The sequence below is a fragment of the Elephas maximus genome, chromosome 16 (genome assembly GCF_024166365.1).
Source record: "Elephas maximus indicus isolate mEleMax1 chromosome 16, mEleMax1 primary haplotype, whole genome shotgun sequence".
NCBI classification, from domain to species: Eukaryota; Metazoa; Chordata; class Mammalia; order Proboscidea; family Elephantidae; genus Elephas; species Elephas maximus.
Window position 1 is genome coordinate 43,489,866 of NC_064834.1, and position 18,655 is coordinate 43,508,520.

The 18,655-nt window shown below is 35.8% G+C and overlaps 1 protein-coding gene across 8 annotated transcripts in view; it reads right to left on the reverse strand.

Annotated features, from left to right (window-relative positions):
- Positions 1 to 18,655, reverse strand: part of CPEB3 (cytoplasmic polyadenylation element binding protein 3) — a 219,743-nt gene that overhangs the window by 114,802 nt on the left and 86,286 nt on the right. For 6 of the 8 annotated variants that reach the window (XM_049855728.1, XM_049855725.1, XM_049855724.1 and 3 more), the window contains 2 exons: positions 15,827 to 15,986; positions 4,336 to 4,392 (listed from right to left, as the gene is read on the reverse strand). In XM_049855728.1, coding sequence (XP_049711685.1) covers positions 4,336 to 4,392; positions 15,827 to 15,986 — 217 coding nt within the window. The remainder of the gene's footprint in view (positions 1 to 4,335; positions 4,393 to 15,826; positions 15,987 to 18,655) is intronic. The other 2 variants (XM_049855729.1, XM_049855727.1) reach the window with 1 other exon arrangement.

Genomic DNA, 18,655 nt, shown 5'->3' on the forward strand with positions numbered 1-18,655 from the left:
CATCTATCTAAATATAACCGATGTAAGATAACACGGTTTGGAAATCTAATACATAAAGAAGTTTTAAAAAGGCAGCAATAAAGCTGATGCGAACAATCACAATAGCATAACAGGAACATCATCTATGAATCAAGCACTATGCTTAACTTTACGAGATAATTTACATAATCCTTAGAACCATTTTATTGTTGTTGGGTACCTTTGAGTAGATTCCAACTGTAAGAGAACAAAACCCTGAACCTGATTGATACTATCCTTTAAGCCACTCTACTTCCTCTGTTTCTAACTTTGTACCATCAAGCAATTTTCTGATATTTATCTGTTTTCCCAAGCCCATTTCCTGCTCGGAAAAAGAGGAACTAACCAGTCAAAAACAATAAAGTAGTGATATTTGGCAGTGATATCTCAGAGTAAATTACAAGGCCAGCATTTTGGTTTCAAACATTAGTTTGGCCATAAATTTGGTTCACTTGACCAATCATAGAGGCAACAATATACTTCTGTGAAAGTCAATATAATAAAGGAAAATTCACCAAGCCAGGCATAAATCCCATGCAAGCCCGCAGCTGCAAAACTCAATTCCATATCTAGTTTAAAAAACAAAAACAATGCAACCCACAAGCTACTGTTAGTGTCAGAAAAATCTGGCTGATCCAGCTACTGCTATATATGTAGCTAGAAGCTTCCTCAACAACCTCTTTCCTCCTCCAGCATGAAAAATAAAAATATGCGATATAAATATCCTAGTGTTTTTGGTGTGAGGGTAAGAGGATGAAAGAGTAATAGGTGCAATTATTAAAAAAGTTAAGAAATCATGTAATATTAAGCCATATTATCAGTTTTAATGGAAGGGAGTATACTGTTTCATAACTTTATTTTGGAAATATTGACAAGCAGCAGGTCTTATTGATGGATCAGAGTTTCTTTCCTCCACCTCCTTTTCTATATTTTGCGATACTTGAGGACCTAACATTTTGGGGAAAAGTAAAAACCTAGATGTGTTTCTTAGGCTCCTCTCCAAAGGTTGCCTCGCTAATTCTCACTAGATTTATGGTCTTGAACAAAAAATAAAATCAGTATACCCTTTGGCTTTACGTAAACCTTGTCAGTCTTTCCATGCTATAAATATCCATGAGTTTACTGGAAACTCCTGTTTGTTTTCTATAGTTGGTATACTATCCTCCTCTCCCTAGCTCCATTTTCGGTCAGCAGTACTGATTCTTGGAGGAAAGTACGGCTGGAAGGTATACACTAAGAACACCAAGAAACAGGGAAGTGGCCTGCTCAAAACTGGGAAGTAGTATTGAGAATTGAAAAAGCCCATCATGACACCTCTATCTTTCTCATAAGGTCAGGAGGAGAATGCTGAGAACATGATGGTACCTTCAGGGGAGATTCGGATTTTGGTGAAGTCAGGGAAGTAAAAGAAGGATGGAAGACACAGTGAATGGCAGGTTTATGTACAGAGTTAGGAAGCATAGATTTTGCATAGCAAAAAAGGGTAAGAAAGAAGGAACTACAACTGACTTGTTTTCTTTTTCAAAAAATTTAAGCATTCCTTCAATTCTCTTTAATTTTCTTAGCTTGTCACTTCTGAAAATAGAGTTCAACTTCAGTCCTGTCCATCCAATCATCACAAAATCTAAATTAATAAAGTTCTAGTGGTCTGTGACTTCATCTCAATTATTCCTAGACAAAGGTTGAGAAAAAGGCAGGACAGACCAGTCTTAGGACAATAACTGCTGGGCTGAGAGATAATACATATACAAAGGAAGACCAAAAATACATAGGTGTGTTTGTGTTTGTTATTTATATGAGTCACCAGATGGGCTAGTCTCAACTATACAAGAGAGAAAAAAGCTTCATCATAACCAATTTGCCAAAACCTGCAGACCTGGCAAGTACCTGTCCAGGGGGCTATTTTGTTCATTCTGATCATCTCAAACTGTAATCAACTTTGAAGGAAAACTGATTATAAGTCAGCAAATATCAACTCTAGTTGGTTATTGTTTTTTTTTTTTTTCTTTTTTGTTTGTTCTGCTTATTTATTTTGAGGCACCTACAGGGTTCTTCCATCTCAGGCAGCACTCAGAATCATTTGAAAACAGATGCACTATGACATTTGCCATAATGTTGCAAATATGTATAACTTATGAACATTTGATATAGATATTGACAAAATTACCCTTTTGGTACTTTTAAAAATATTACAGACTCACAGAATCTTCATACTGAAAGCAACTTTAAGATTATCTAATTCAGGCCTCTTCTCTCACAGATGAAGAAACTGAGGCTAAAAGGGGAATTTAAGCAACATGCACAAAGTAGAAAGAATATAAATGAAATCTGTTATTTAAAAGCAGAGAATTAAAGAAAGAGAATCAAAGAAAAGCAGAGAATCAATATCTTTTAAAAAGAAAAATGTCTTTTAGCTTCCTTTTTATGCAGAAAATCACAAATTATATCCTCTCCCTCTTGCAGAAAAAAACTTAAACCATGTCAGATGATGTCATTTTTTAAATACGCATTTATTCCCTTCAGGCAGACACACTACCACACTATTCTTTCCTTTTAGAGTCAACCCTCTAAATCCCATCATTTAACTAAAGTTTTTTCACAATATAATTATTGGGGAAGCTCGGCAGGTTAAGCATGTTCATTAACCCCCACCCCAATCTACCTACTTCTAGAAAAAAAAATTTGTTGTTGAGTGTTGTTAAGTCAATTCCAATTCATATGAACCCCACGTAACAGAGTAGAACTGCTCCAAAGGGTTTTCTGGTTGTGATCTTTACGGAAGCTGATCATCAGGTCTTTCTCCCACACAGCCACTGGGTGGGTTCAAACCATCAACCTTTCAGTTAGCAGCTGAACACTTAACTCTTTGTGCCACCAGGGTGCCTTTGAAAAATTAAAGGTAGCATAATCTAAAGGTAAAGTGACTTCTCTTTTAGAAATTATAAAATAAATACAGGAGTATAGTATGAAATTTTTATTGTCTCCAAGACACTCCAAAAAAAGGTCTACTAGCTATTTAGAAAAAATTACACGTGCAGTGGATTGGGACCTGCATTATCAAGCACTGCCAGTCAGTGATTCTCAGCAGTGCTCAATGGTAGGTAGGCAGGCTGCATTCTCGGACCTAAAGAAATGCAGAATATATATTTTTGAGGTAACCTAAAATTTTCCCTAAAGAACACCAATGGAATTTCCAACATCCTTACTCAAATAAAGAGAAAAAGGATAAAACTGCACACAATCCTAGATTTAACCAGTATGTCTCCCATATGTATGGAGAGTCAGCTTATATATCTGGGAGAATGAGAGTGGATAACCTGTTATCATTCATTTGATAGAAGACAAAACTTAAATCCTGAGAGATTCAAAGGCCTGTAAAGGTCCTTTGAGAACCAATAATTTCCACTTAGAAACTGCTCTTCCCCAAAGTCATTTCATCCAAAGACACTAGGAAGGAGAGTTGATGCCAGCCCAGTACATATTTCTTCCTGTATTAATATAATGAATTTCTGTTTAACAAATCTGTCTTGCTCCAGAACTTGATCCAACAATGATACTGATAAAATGGTTTCTAAGCTCCCAAACTGTTGACACCTGCACTACACAAGCTGCACTAATGGAACACTCTGGACATCCTGTTTGAAATACCTAATGCTACCTACCACATTGAGAAAATTCTGTATTATGTATAAATAAGTTTATTTAGTCATTGATATTCTTCACTCCCTCCTTCTGTCACTTCTGTCACTTCACCTCCCTCCGTCCTTTCCTTGCCCCAATGGTTGGCAAATACCTTCTGTAAAGGGCCAGACAATAAATAGTTTAGACTTTATGGGCTTTGCTACTGTGGCACAAAGGCAGTTACCATTGGGAAAAAAAAGTAGTCATAGGCAATATGAAAATGAATAGGTATGGCTTGTGTTCCAATAAAACTTTACTTACAAAAACAGGCAACAGGCCAGGTTGGGCCTGTGGAGCCATAGTTTGCCAATTCCTGGTAGTTATAATGCCACAATTCTCAAACTTTAGCCTGCATCAATATTACCTATAGGACTTGTTAACACACAGATTTCTGGGTGCCCACCCATAAAATGATTAATTCAGTAGGTCTAGAGTAAGGTCTGAGAATTTGCTTTTTTTAACAAATTCTCCAAGTGATGCCGATGTTGCTGGTCCAGGGACACTTGGAGAACCACTCGTATAAAGTAATGGTCTACACTGATCTCATGGAAGGTTGAAACGTAATAAACACTGAAGAAAGTAGAAACCAAATAAAATAAAAAGAAAGTGAAAACCACATTTCGTATAAAGACTTACTGTTAAGTGCCATAATATTATCTGTTCCTGGATGATGGAAATTTATCCCCATGCGTCCTAAAAAATAAAATAATTTTATTTTAAGCACAAAGAAAAGAACTTTTAACTCAGTCATTTCAAGTACATTGTAAAATACGAACATTACAAAAAGCTAAAACAGATTAATCTATAACAATGTTATCAAGGCCAAACAGTTAAAACAGTTTTTAAATTAAGTCATACAACACACACGTAAAAAGTCTCAAAACAAAGCCAAAGTCTCAACAACAAATAAATGAAACAAAAAGAAAAGAAGCTTTCATTAGAATAGTCTGAAATTTTAACACATCTCCCACATTCCAATATAAACATGCCAACTCTCTGAACTAAGCATCTTATTTAAACAACCATTCATACTGCCCTTCAAGTTCATGCAGCAAAAAATGACCTCACAGGGAACAGGAAAGCCAGTAATAGGGATCCCATGGTTGAGAGGGGAGAGTGTTGACATGTTGTAGGGTTGTTAACCGGTGTCATAAAACAATATGTGTAACTGTTTAATGAGAAACCAGTTTGTTCTGTAAACCTTCATCTTAAGTACAAAAAAAAAAAAAAAAAGACCTTAAAGAAGTACATAAATTTGAAGTTTAGAGTGAATAAAAAGATTTTATCACGGCTCAAAAATCCAACATAATTACCAGAATGGCAACTGGAGGAAAGATGGTAAAATTTATATAACATACCTAGTGGAGAACAATGACTGGCCTAAAAATCTAGGGTTCTTATGCTGGTCCTACCGCTAACTAGTTCTACAACCTTGGGCATGGCCCTCTACAGAAAATGTCTGCCAACCCCCGGTCTATAATATAAGTCTGGATGAGATGTTTCAACTAATCTCCTCTAGGGTTAGGAGTAGAAGATGCACAAAGTTGGTACCTTTTTTCATCAGTTATCTGAGACAAGGAGGTGGGTGTATGAAAAGAAAAATGAAACAGAGAGAGTCTCATATGAAAAAAAAAAAAAAACTACCGTACTTAGTAAGCTTTCTTGACCAATTCCTTAAAAAAAAAGTTATTGAAACAATGCTTTTGTGTGAAGCTAGTGTCTATGAACTTGGCTCTGCCAGGCTTTCATGTCCAATTGTGACAAGGATTATCATGAAATTCTCAGAAAAATGTGAAACTTATTTCCCTACCATTATTTAAATAACAAATAAATGGCATTAGTATTTGGGGAAGAGTGGTGCAGAAAGAGCTGGAAATAAGGTAGAAGTGACTGACTTTTACAACAGTCATATGTAATTTCAAAAAGGTCATTTAATCACTTGGTATTAATCTGCTACGGAGGGCTGGCGGTGGACAGCATTACCAAGCTGTTCTGGCCCAAAAGAGAAGCATCACAGCAGACAAAATAGAGCATTTGCCTCAAATAAAAAGGAGAAATCATGAATTCCTAGTCAAATCTAATATCTGTCTAAACAAGGCCATTCTAATCTCTTAAGGATCCTCAGGTCACAGTAATTTAAATGATTCCGTGAAAGGTCACTTTATATTAAGGACAGGGAAAAAAAATTCCTGAAAAGTGCAAGGCCACTTTTATTGGGAGTGGTGGTGGGGGGTATATTTAAAGAATGGAAAAATGACCAACAATTTATGAATTCTGATGCAACTGATCTAATTTTACCACGAAGTATTATAGGGCTTTTAATAAAAATTATTTAATAAAAATTAGTTTTTATTATTTTAAGCCTCCTTATTGGAAGGACTGCCAACTGACAAGTTGGCAGTTCAAAACCACCAGCAGCTCCTTGGGAGAAAGATGTGGCAGTCTGCTTCCACAAACATCTACAGCCTTGGAAACCCTAGGGGGTCACTATGAGTCGGAATTAACTCAATGGCAGTGGGTTTATTAGAAGGAAGACAGTATATCTATCTCTAGTTTTATGGAGATTATTCTGCTAGTATTTGAAATATAGTAAAATTATTTCTTAGAATATATTTTAAATAGAAAAATTATCATATTAGGAAAGAATCCTCTCCTAAAAAATAAAATTGCCTGTTTTATTTTTATGGATTTCACAGACCTTTTCATATTTACTAGAAGCTAAGTTTCAAAAACTATCGCATTGCTTAACAACAATGTATCTACATATGTAATTTTTCTATGCGCTTTTCCTTTTTTCTAGCTCCTAAGTCATTCTTTTAAGTCATTTTTAGAGTCCCTGAAAATTATAGTCTACACCATACGTAATGAGTACCATCTTCATCAGAACTTAATATAGGAAAATTTGTTACCCGAACATGGTTTTAACTCAATAGAGAGAATTTACATTCTGCTCTCAATTAGCTATATCAATATTCTCTCCTTTGTTTTCAAATAATGAAGATCTTATTTGAATTCATTATCACCAAGTTCAAACATCTATGAGGACTGAATGTGATTTACTCTAAATCAGCTTTCATCATATTGTGAAGTATTTGAATTTAACAGTAAATAGCCATCAAGAGTTTAAAATCACTGTCTATCAGAACTAAAAGAAATGGCATATTCAAAAGGTCTCATCAATATTTAACCAGGGAATATCAGGAGAGGGTATAATTTCTAAAAAGTTAGGAATCTCCCCTAAAGGAATCTCCCCTAAACATTCTAGATTCATAAAAGGTAATACAAGGAAACCAAAGAAGTTCAAATTAAGCTTATCCTCATTCAAGTTTCTGTATCTACAACACTTAAAGAACTATGCAGTTTATAACTACTACATCATATAATAATATTTGTATGGTTCTGAAACTACTTATTTTCCCAAACTTAAAGGGGTGCCCCTCTCAGTACATTGATCCTTCTTTCCCCTTTCCATGAGGTCTTAGGACTTTTCAGCCTGGGAAGATGAAACTAAAGGAAGCTTGGTCATTTTCTAATTATTGCCCTCTATTTTTTTTTTTATTATTTTTTATCCCACACCAATTACTTCCAACCCAGTCTTACTTATGCAGCAAAACAAGAGCCTTGGCAGTGTTTTTGCAGATGAATGCTTCACTACTTGCTGAAAAGCAGGGAGCCTTTTACCTTTCCTGATGGTTCTCCCTAATTCTTTTGGCCTCTTTCACCAGAGGCATCAACAAAAGATTTTATAAGAAATTCTAGGTCAACACCAGATCCATCAGAGCCAACTATCTAAATATAATTTTTTTCCAAATAAATGCCTCTTCCCCCACCCCCACACTTTTTTTTTTTTTTTTTTTAGTAAAACCATTTATGGCTTCTTTAAGCTAGTTTCTATACCTCTTCAAAAACTGTGTAGAATATAAAATGCAATATTATCGACTCGATGGCACTAGGTTTTTTGGTTTCCATTGGAGAAAAATTAGACAATATGGAAGAATATAAAAAACAAGATCACCAGCTCAAAGATACCTGCCATTATCATTTTGATTGTAGTCTTCCAGATTAGGGAGTTTGTATGTGTAAAGGAGAAGCCCTGGTGGCTCTATGGTTAAGTGCTGCTAACCAAGCACTTAAACATTGAAAAAGGCTCCTCGGGAGGAGACCTGGCGATCTGCTGCTGTACAGATTACAGACTAGAAAACCCTATGGGGCAGTTCTACTCTGTCACACCAGTCACTATGAGTCGAAAACTGACTCGGCAGCACCCAACAACAACAACAATGTGCAAAGGTTTTTTGTTTGAAATTTGCATTATTTTATATACATGTTTACATATATATATTTTTTTTACTTAATATATTGTGTGTCTTAAGGTTAACAGCTGTTAGAGGATCTTGGAGGGGAGAGAAAATATTTAACAGCAAAGGAGAAGCTAATTCCAAATTCAGATGAGGCCGCTTCTTTTTTCTTCGTTTTGCCCAACAAATACTGCTGTTTAATCAGCTGTGAAAACAGAATCAAGTGTGTGACATCTGGTGATTTTTGTTAATGCAGTCTGGTGCTGCCAGCATGACATTTTGTCACCTGTCCATGGTCTGCTATTTTTAAATTGTTCTTGTCAGCTAGCTATCTTGTAAGTATAGTGTAAAATATAAGGTTTCGAAAACTGGAAGGCATACTTGGTTTTACTGAGTTAAATGATGCTATGGAAATCTGAGGCTGCGTCCCACTTTCTCCACCGCATGGGGCCTGATAAATGAGAGTGGGAGGTGATAGAGGGAGAGGCTTAAGAATAAAGTTACATATGGTTATTCAGACTGTAAAGTCTCATTAAGCTCAACTAACACTAGTATTGAAAAGGTTACTTATAAAAAACTACCTCTACTGCTATTCAAAGTTTCAGAGCCCAACTAAAACCTATGGTTTTATATATCCAGAATAAAAATTGGTATTTTTGTTAAATGGGGTATGAAAGTCACCTCCCCACTTCTGCAATATGTTATGAGATAGGGAAAAACTAATGTATTACCACCCCCTTTGCTCCAAAAGCCAAGTACTTTAGAGAGCTTCACATAACAGAATGTGAGTGCTGTGTTCCAAAAAGGATTATAGGTAAAATGCACATTCTACTGGATTCTATTTGCCACCAACTTTCTCTATAAACTTTGTGATACATTCGAGATGTAATATTATATATAATAATACAGTAAAATGTTTTATTTAAATCCCTTTTAAGGAAAAATGATAAAACTTTGGTACTATAATATTCTAAATACATTCCAAATTACCCATAAACAAAAGCTGTGCCCTTTGGCCTAAGGTCAAATCCTAGTTTTGTCATGTACCAGTAGAGGATAATTTTCAGCAAGTAATTCCTTTTTGCCTGATTTTTCTCATTCCAGGTTGCACTCCAGACCAATTAAATCGTTAATTTCTGAAGGTAGTACCCAGGTACAATCTTTTTCTTTCAAAACTATATGTGATTACAGTACAATGTCACATTTAAAGGATTATCTGGCAAATTAATGGAAAAATAAAAAATATATATATAAAAAAAATCAATTTCTATCTACTGTCCCCCCCTCCCTCAAAGATGTATAGGACAAGAATAAACACTTCTTGATGACTCAGAGCCTGTCTCCTAACAGTCTGTGGAATCTGTTAACTTACACTAGACACACTGATGTGGGCTGAAGGGAAGGAACACAAAGTAAACTGAATCAACAATTCAAGCTACAAAAGTAAATAAAGGGACAGTTTACTTTTCTGGAACAGACAAGTAAACAAATGTAACGAAGGTACACTTTTTCTAAAACAAGGGGAATTCAACATTCCACAAAAAGGGGCTGATTTTGTGAAAGGCCCCATAATACTAAATTTATATTGTGATGAATAAAGAAAAATGCCTCTGTAACACCAAAAAAGTGGCATTATCCCTTCCAAACTTCCCGTCAATTTAAATGTTTTAAAGCACCATTACTGGAACATAGTTAATTTTTCACACCCTTTCAGTATATACTTGAAAAGCAAACTCATCAATATCAGTCCTCAACTGACACCTGCTCTTTTCGTTTTTCAAATCTCAGTTTCATGAATGGTGAAGGAAGAGAAAATTCAAATATATTAAAAAAAAAAAAAAAGTTTCATCAGGTTCTACCCCCAAGTAGTCAGCCAGGTCTTCTCTTGTGTTGTAAGAGGAAGACTGTATGGGATGAGGGAGAGGGTCTTGCCAAGATGCCTGCCACACGGTGTACTGTGGTTGGTATTTCCTTATCAATCTTCTCTCTCATCCCTTTGTCCTCTCTGAATATTAATCCTAAGGAAGAGTATGATTAATCAGACCTAACGGCTCTGGGTTTTCACAGGGGCTCCCCATTGGGTAGGTGACCCTTACCATTAGTGGCAAGTGTGGGGATAGCAGTAAGAACCGTACAGGCATGGATCCTTTTTCCTTTCTCTTATCCTACCTCTCCCAATGCCAAAGCTAAAACCAAACCTTTTGCCTTCAAGTTGATTCCAACTCATAGAAACCCTACTGGACAGCGTAGAACTGGCCCCACAGGATTTCCAAGGCTATAAATCTTTACAGAAGCAGACTGCCACATTTTTCTCCTGTGAAGCAGCTCGTGAGTTCAAACTACCAACTTTCTGGTTAGCAGCCAAGCTCTTAACCACTGTACCACCAGGGTTCTGAGTTCTCCCAATGCCAGATTCTCTTAATTCCCATAGTTATGAGGAAAGCTGGATTACCTTTCAATCCGCTAGAAATGAGACAGAGCAGGGAATAATCCCTCCCACCCAGGTCTCACTCTGCTAATCCAAGTATTTCTATGCTTAGAAAAGGAATAAGGAATAGTTTTCGTTAGTTCATCACCCTTCTCAAAATCTTCCTTCTCTCTTGGAGGCATCCTCTCAAACAAACAAAAGGAAGAGCTACCCAGATATGGTCAGAGACAATAGGAAATTATCACAATGCTAATCTGTTAACAGCCAAGAACTGTAGTTTGAGATCTTTAAGAGGTCAAAAAAAAAAAAAAATTTTTTTTCAGCCCAATATTTATTTAAGTAAGATTTCTGGAATCTGATCCATACTGCAGAAGACATTTTTCAGTGTGCTCTGAAGAAAGTTCAGTTTGACTTTTCATCTCTCTCTCTATTTTTTTCTGTATTACATGGTATTTTTATCATGGGGGAGGGGGTAGGGAATCTTTTTAAATTTCCTGCAAATATCTTCAAGGCTGATCTAGTATAGTGCAAACATGGTTGAAAAACTATTAAAGCTTATTTACTTCACTCAAATAGAAGTCTCATTACTTCCTAAACTTCCTGTTGCTGTAATCTCTCCCGCTAACTCCCTTTTTTTCCTGAATCAAGAGAACATGGAATAAAGTGGATTTCTTATTGAATTCATTTTTAAGATGAAATATTACTCCTATGAAAACTCATTTCACCATGTTCACTTTATTCTACGTTATTTTGATATTCTACTTTACTACTACATTTTCTTTACACTATTCGGATACACAATTTTGGAGAGCCAACATAACTCCTTTAGGAGGTTTTTCAAAATGATAGTATATTTATCCTTCAATAACCACGAGTTATCTGTGGCAAATACAAAATTTTGACAATTTACATTTGAAAATTTTCAATATTTAGCTGCAGCTGGGAGGAAGTAAATACTGCATGGAAATAAAGGTTTAATTTATTACCTAGGCCAGGCGGTAGGCACACCATTACCACCTCCAACAAAAAATTATAGATAAGAGTGAAGCAGATTTCAGTGCCAGGGACTTTATTTGATCTTCACACCCACTCTATGAAGTAGGTGCTTTGTTTTATTTATAAGGACACTGAGGTTTTTAAGAAGTTAACTATTTTATCCAGGTCAATGGCCAACTACAGGCAAAGCCAGAATTCAAACCCAGGTCTGAAGGACTGAAAAGTCAGAAAGGTTAAGTTAAAATTTAATCTGCTATATAGAAAATAAAAAATGTCTGAAAGGATGTTAACAAAAATAATAACCTTTGTTATCACTAGGTAGTGGGTCTCAGGTGATTTTACTTCCCCTTTTGTCCTTTTGTGTACTATTAGAATTTCTCACAATGAGCAAAAAATGTGTTTTTTCTAAAGAAAAAGAGAAAAATGATCCTTAGAGAAAAACACACACACACACAAAAATCCAATTACAATAATTTAAATAATGATAGCAAGAATGGTTATACAACTTGAATACTGTAATCAATGTCACTGAACTGTACACGTAGAAATTTATGAAATCCTGTATGCTTTGTTGTGTGTGTATCACTAAAATAATTTTTTTTTACATTACACTATAATGTGTTTTGAGACCTTAATACAATGTTCCTGTGTTCAGGTGGGAGAAGAGGACGCTGAAGGTAGAAGGAAAATTGGAATGGAGCAGCATATGGTAGGGCTCCTAGTCTCATCCTTCTCTTAGAGCTCAATACACCTAGATATATACCGTATTTTATGCAAACAACACACGTATTATACGTTTTCACAAACAGTGCAACCCCCTCACCTGTTATTTTCCTAAGCACACTGTCCGTGTTATACGTGTGTGGGCATATTGCTTATGTGGGCACATTACTTGCAAAAAATACGGTACATTTTCCTTATGGGAAAACTATGTACAGGAACTAGTCCATTACAGCATTACCTATAATGGAGAAAAAACCTAAATATCTAAAATTAAGGCCCATAAATAAAATGGGCAATTATGTTTATAAAGATCAGGTAAAAACATGGATAATGTTTATTATGTGGAAAATAGAAAAATAAAGGACACATATCACATTTCATTTTTTAAGTACCTTTTTGTTCTTAAATTTTTCTCCATTATTTAAAGTAAAAAATTATTTAAAAAAATTTTTTTAAATCCCAGCATTCTAACTATGTTAGTAGAAGTAATAAGGACCAAATATGTGGTCCCATAAATCAGATCTAAAAGTCTCCCAGCTGCAAATGGGAAGCAGGAAATTCAAACACCCTAACCAGAGTACAGATAGTCCCCAACTTATCTGAGTTACAACTAACCACACTTAAGACTGTTAGGTTTTTTTTTTTTTTTACCTTTTGTACAACTTATCTTTAGTAACATGTACTACATACAATGGTTGCAGCATGGAACTTGCTGATGTAATCACTTCCATGACTATATCCAAAGACAAAAATCGGATTTATAAAGATACTGATAAAAAAAGGCAATAATAATGAAAAAAAAATTACACATTCCACTTACATCAAAACCGACTTACAACGGGGTAGTCAGAAGGGAACCCTGTTTTAAGTTGGGGACTACCTGTACAATGGCATGATGATTAAATTAACTACAAGGAAGGTGCCCTTTCATAGGAAACTACTGTGGGTGGTATGATGAACTGGGAAGTTGCAAACATATTGAGGCTGTAAAAACATACAAGTTAAGTGCCTTCCAACTTATAATGACATATTGTAAGTACAGCACAGCAGGCTTTTATCGATGAATCCTCGTATTAGCAAGTGTATTGGAGAAATCTATGCAGAGGTAGTTGGATATGCAATAAAAAAGGCCATCACAAATGGAATAAGGTATTATAACATTTAGCCCATAGTGAGGTCCCCTCCTTACACTGCTACTACTACTCTCAACCAGGCACAATAGCTTCTGCTTTTAAAACAATATTCACAAAATTTAGAATAATAATTTTACAGACTATAATCTAAGACCTTTTCATAAACTTTAATGCTAGAAAAAAGAAAGAAGGACAGACTAAGAAAAAACAGGTATGCAAAAGGAAAAGGGACTGAATATATTCATCAGAAGAGGCTTATAGCTATTTGTGGAGCCCTGGTGGCACAGTGGTTAAGAGTTCCACTGCTAACCAAAAGGTTGGCAACTCAAATCCACCAGCCACTCCTTGGAAACCCTATGGAGTAGTTCTACTCTGTCCTATAAGGTCGCTATGAGTCGGGATCAGCTCAACAGCAACAGGTTATAGCTATTTGTGGTAGAGAAACAAGACAAACGAAGCCTTAGAAGATACTAAAAACACAAAACAGGCTGTGAATATCATCGGGGTTTTCAACACCGTTCTCGTTTCCAAGTGAAATATGCTTTAAATTATCATGTACCCTAATCTTTTACCTGGAGAAAGACAGTAACAGTAACTAAATATAACAAAGAATAAATGAGAGATTATTTTTTTCTACTTCTGAAGGCCTTAAGATATGACTTTTCCCAAAATCTTTTATTTCCTCAGTAGCCTGTTAACTACATTATTTTCACTGGAAATTGAGGGAAGCAGCAGAAAATCATAAGTATGACAAGAAAATGAAATGCACTTCTGGTGTAGCTTGAGGCAATGAATGTCAGGCGTTCTCAGTCAGTCACACCCTATATTAAGGCCTGGAGAGAACCAGAGGGATCAAATTCTTCACAGCTCCTGAGGACATGGGAGGCCATATAAAATGGGCATTTGTGTGGCTAACTCTTCACAGTTTTCAGATATTTAGACCCTAAACCCAAGTGGAGTAGATATTTCCACAGATAATTTTCTTTGCAGTGTTTTAAAATATCATAGGGCCCCTAAAAAGTCCTAAATCCTACAAAAAGAACTAATTGAAATTATAGCTGCAACATCAGCATGTCTCCTGACTTTACAGGGGCTCTAAAAATAGGAAGTCCTAATATTGCTGACTCTGTGACTTTCTGCGGTATACTTAACACAAAACATTTATACACTTTAAAATCTTTTCTTGGTAGGTTATAGAATGTGTGGCTAACTACCTCCATGAACAACTGCCTCTTTTGCCATGAGACTAGAACTGGATGGCGCCCAGCTACTGTTAGTGAACAATTTGATCAAAGATTCCATAGAAGAATTCTGATCAAAAGGGAGAAAATGCAGAACAGAATTTCAAATTCTCATGGACTCCAGACTTTTTGGAGCCGTGAAGGTTGGATGAATGCCTGAAATGATTGCCCTGAGATAATCTTTAAACCTTAAACCAAAAATAGCCCCTGAAATCTTCTTAAAACCAAACAATAGTTTAGCTTAACTAGTTAAAAAGTATCTGCCTTTAGCATTATACTCATTTAAGAACTATCTACATGGGATCAAATTGATAACAGCAACTTGAAAGATCAGACAGGAATCTTAGGGGATAGTGAATTTATGTTAATGGTGGAGGAACAACTCAGAAAAGGAGGGTGAGAACAGTTGAACAACTGAAAGAATCTAATCATTGTCACTAAATGGTACATGTAGAAACTGTTGAATTGGTGTGTTTTGCTGTGTATATTCTCAATAACAACAAAATAAATAAAATCATGTATTTTAAAAAAAGAAAGAGAGACAGTGAAGTGGAAAGTACAGAGAACGGGAAGTTTAGAGACCAGCTTCTAGTTTTAGCTACACTGCTAACAAATAAGGTGACTTCTATAAACGCACAGTTTCCCTATCTATAAAGAGATGAGGTTACACCAGAGTCTAAGTCTCCATGTCATTAAAAAAAAAAAAAAGAAAGTTTTTACAACCATAAAAAAATATTTCAAAAAATGGTAGGGCTGAAACATGGATAAAGTGTAGTGCTTGTTTGTTTTGTTTTTTTTAAAAAAAAAACCCTTTTCCTTGTGTTCTAGCTTTGGGGAATACAGAGGGTTGTTGGCTGCTTTTAGGTCTGTATAGTTATATTTCCTATATTAGGAGAGTGATTATGAATGGAATCCATTTGTATGAAGTTTTCTGCAGTGGTCTTTGGAGACTAGTTACTGAGTCACATACTTCCTTGCAGTATACCTATACTTAAAGGAAGCATCCAGATTCAGCTGAGGATTCCAAATGCACAAACCTCAGAAAACTTGGCTTCTGGCCTCATGCTCTAACCTTCACCTCAACTACCCAACACATGCTTCTGCCAGACATTATTGATTAAAGCAATCAGCCTTGATTATCTTAGGTAGCAGAACCCAGGTTTAAAAAAAAAAAATCAACTTTAAATACATTCCACAATGCTTTACAAAAGCAAAGAAAACAAAAACGAACAAACAAAAAAATCACATTAAAAAGCTGATTTTTGTTCAAAACACCAAGCAAGGAATGGACATATGAATATTCCTAACCTGCAAAATGATTCCTCCACATTATATCAGCGAAACTCATTGGTGGGCCACTGGGAGGGTAGTGTTTACCTTTCAGAGGCTCATGATCAGTCCTTATCATATCCATTAAGGAGTTCTCCAACGAGTGCAAGTTAAAAGTGTCATAGGGCCTACTCCGGTCCTAAAAATAAAAACACAGAACAATAAGATGACACATAAAATTACTTAATAAAATTAACACCATATTCCTTGCTTCCCGCCACAGTTCGAGGATATGAATGAAAGTTACCAATATTTCTAACAACACAGTTATTCTTTTCATTAATAATAATGACTTGCAACATTAAGTTTAATAAAACCCAAAAACCCACTGCCGTCGAGTCGGTTTAATACGTTTCCATAATTAATTAAATAAAATCACGTCTTTTTCCCAATATTCTATAATGGATATGGCCCATTATTGCAGAATGACTTTCTGCCATATGAACTAAAAACACAAATTCAAAAGGAACAGAATCAAGTGAGTTGGCTTTGCCCTCTGCCATCCACCCTTTAACCTCACTGTGGTACAAATGAATAGATTTTTTTTCCCCAGAGGAAGACCATTATTAAGAATTCTCAACCTACAAACAAAATCACTTTCCAGAAAAAAATCAAAAGGTGACTGTAATTCCAATATCATTTAATTGTGAATCTTTAATATTTATGACTGATAAGTTTCATCCATTAGATACATTTTTTAAAAACAAAAATGTGTCCAAAGTACTAAAATTACCTTTTGAAAAGCACTTACGTGAGAAAGATTTAACCCAAGGTAGTGTTTTCATGATGTTAGGTTCAAATACATTTTGAAAATAGAGAGCTAAGGCAAACTAAGTGAAGGAAAAAAATAATTGTTCCATCACATTTCACTCAAGCCTGCAACAAATCATTACCTACAAACTGTTCTTAGTATTTGAGCCCAAATGGAATACAGCTTGTGGCCTAACTTAATACTACAGAACAGATCTAGTTTGCCTTTGCTTAAGGAAAACAATCAAGACTAACAGATACCTAAAGAGCTAAACTGAATCAAAATATAGCAATGAGAGATTATTTCCATGGTCTTGAACAATTTAGTCAGTCTTGCAAATAATCACTTATCCTCCCCTATGGACAACAGAATAATAGGATGACTGCCTAGATGAGCAAAAAAGGGATAAAAAAAAAAAACTTTTTTTTTTTTTTTGATACAACAGGTAAATTCCTGGGCTACAGTAACCATTTTCTGGGTTAATCTGAAAGTCTCAGAAAGCTGTTTTCTTCTGGCTACTGCAAAGCTTAGCCGTACACCTTATCCAAGGAGGCGGAAAGAGAAAAAAAGGAAGGTGGCATTTCCTCAGTGCTAAGCATATAGGAGGAACCCAGAAGGTTATGGAATGAATGGGTGAATGAAGTGTGTATATATATAGGTTCTAAGAAGAGCCCTGAATGGTAACAGGAGACAAGGGTGACAGAACAACTATGGTACTCATCAGTTGAGACTCTTTGGGTACATCATGATCGAACTTTCCACTCAGTCTGAAATTCCTCCCTCTATAAAAACGAGAGGGCTGAGCTAGATGGTTTCTAATATCCCTTACAGTTCTATACTTTTTTTTTTTAATCTCAGAGAGGGGAGCAGGGTTGGAGGGCAGAGATGTTTTCAAATGCCACAGACAGAAATCCCATTTCTACAAACCTTTAATGACAAGTTGAGGTCCAACTCCCCACTAGGCCTGGTGATTCAGAGATGAATGACATACCATAACCCCCATTTGCAAGGAACTAGTAGAGGGAGACATACCAACTAAAATAAGAGTGTGACAGGTGTTTCAACAGAAAAATACATACGTGTGTACTATGGAAACCAAGTCACATCTATTCCTTGGAGAAAATGTGTGTTTATGCATATTATAATTTGTTTTTTGTTTTTCAGATGACATGCTAGAGAGCCCCAGGTTTGTACCTAGACCTGCCTTTTGACAAGCTATGAGGCTTGGTCTTAGTTCTTTTTGTCTGTGTCCTCATTGGTAAAATGGGGATCTTACCTGTGAGAATTTGGTCGAGATTACTTAGGTATTTATTCACACTGTGTTTGCCAAAGGGCAAGTACTCAACATTTTAGTTTCCTGCCATGCCCCTTTCTACCTTCACCCTCCCCCACCGTCCCCACCCCCCTTTTAACATTCAACAGTCACATTTCTTTCTTATCCAGGAAAGAGACATGGAATGTTTTCTTTGGTTCTCCACTTTGGTTTCTATATAATTCAAGAAGGTCTTTTCTTCTACCTTTGAGGTCTTCCTGCAGCTCATTTGCTTTGCTTTTGGTTTATCAGTGGAAACTCCAGTTACTTTAGTAGTAAAGCTGAATTTCCAGAAATGGCTTATCTGTCCCCATAAGAGGTATTGCGTTCTTTGTCCAAAGAAAAAGCCAGAGGGTAAAGGAGTATGTTGATGAGGAGGCTCAATGACAACCTATTTCTTATACTGGCAACCCCAGAATGAGTGTCTAGGTGCCTCCTATCATAACTACACTTCGAACTAAAGCCCTGCAAACCTGGAATTGTTTCAGAACAGGCTGATGAGGTGAGGAAACTATAAAAAATGGCTGTTTGAATGCATCCAAAAATCTTTCCAGGCAGGAAAATTCATTTTGTTTAATTCTTAAAATATTTCTTCAAGATAGATAACATACCCATTTTACCCATGAGGAAGATGAGCTCAGAGAAGATTAAAACCCAGATCTGACCTCAAAGCCAATACCTAAGGAGTATAAAAATTTATCCAAAGAAACTAATCCAATCCATATGTAATAGTTAATAAAAGCAT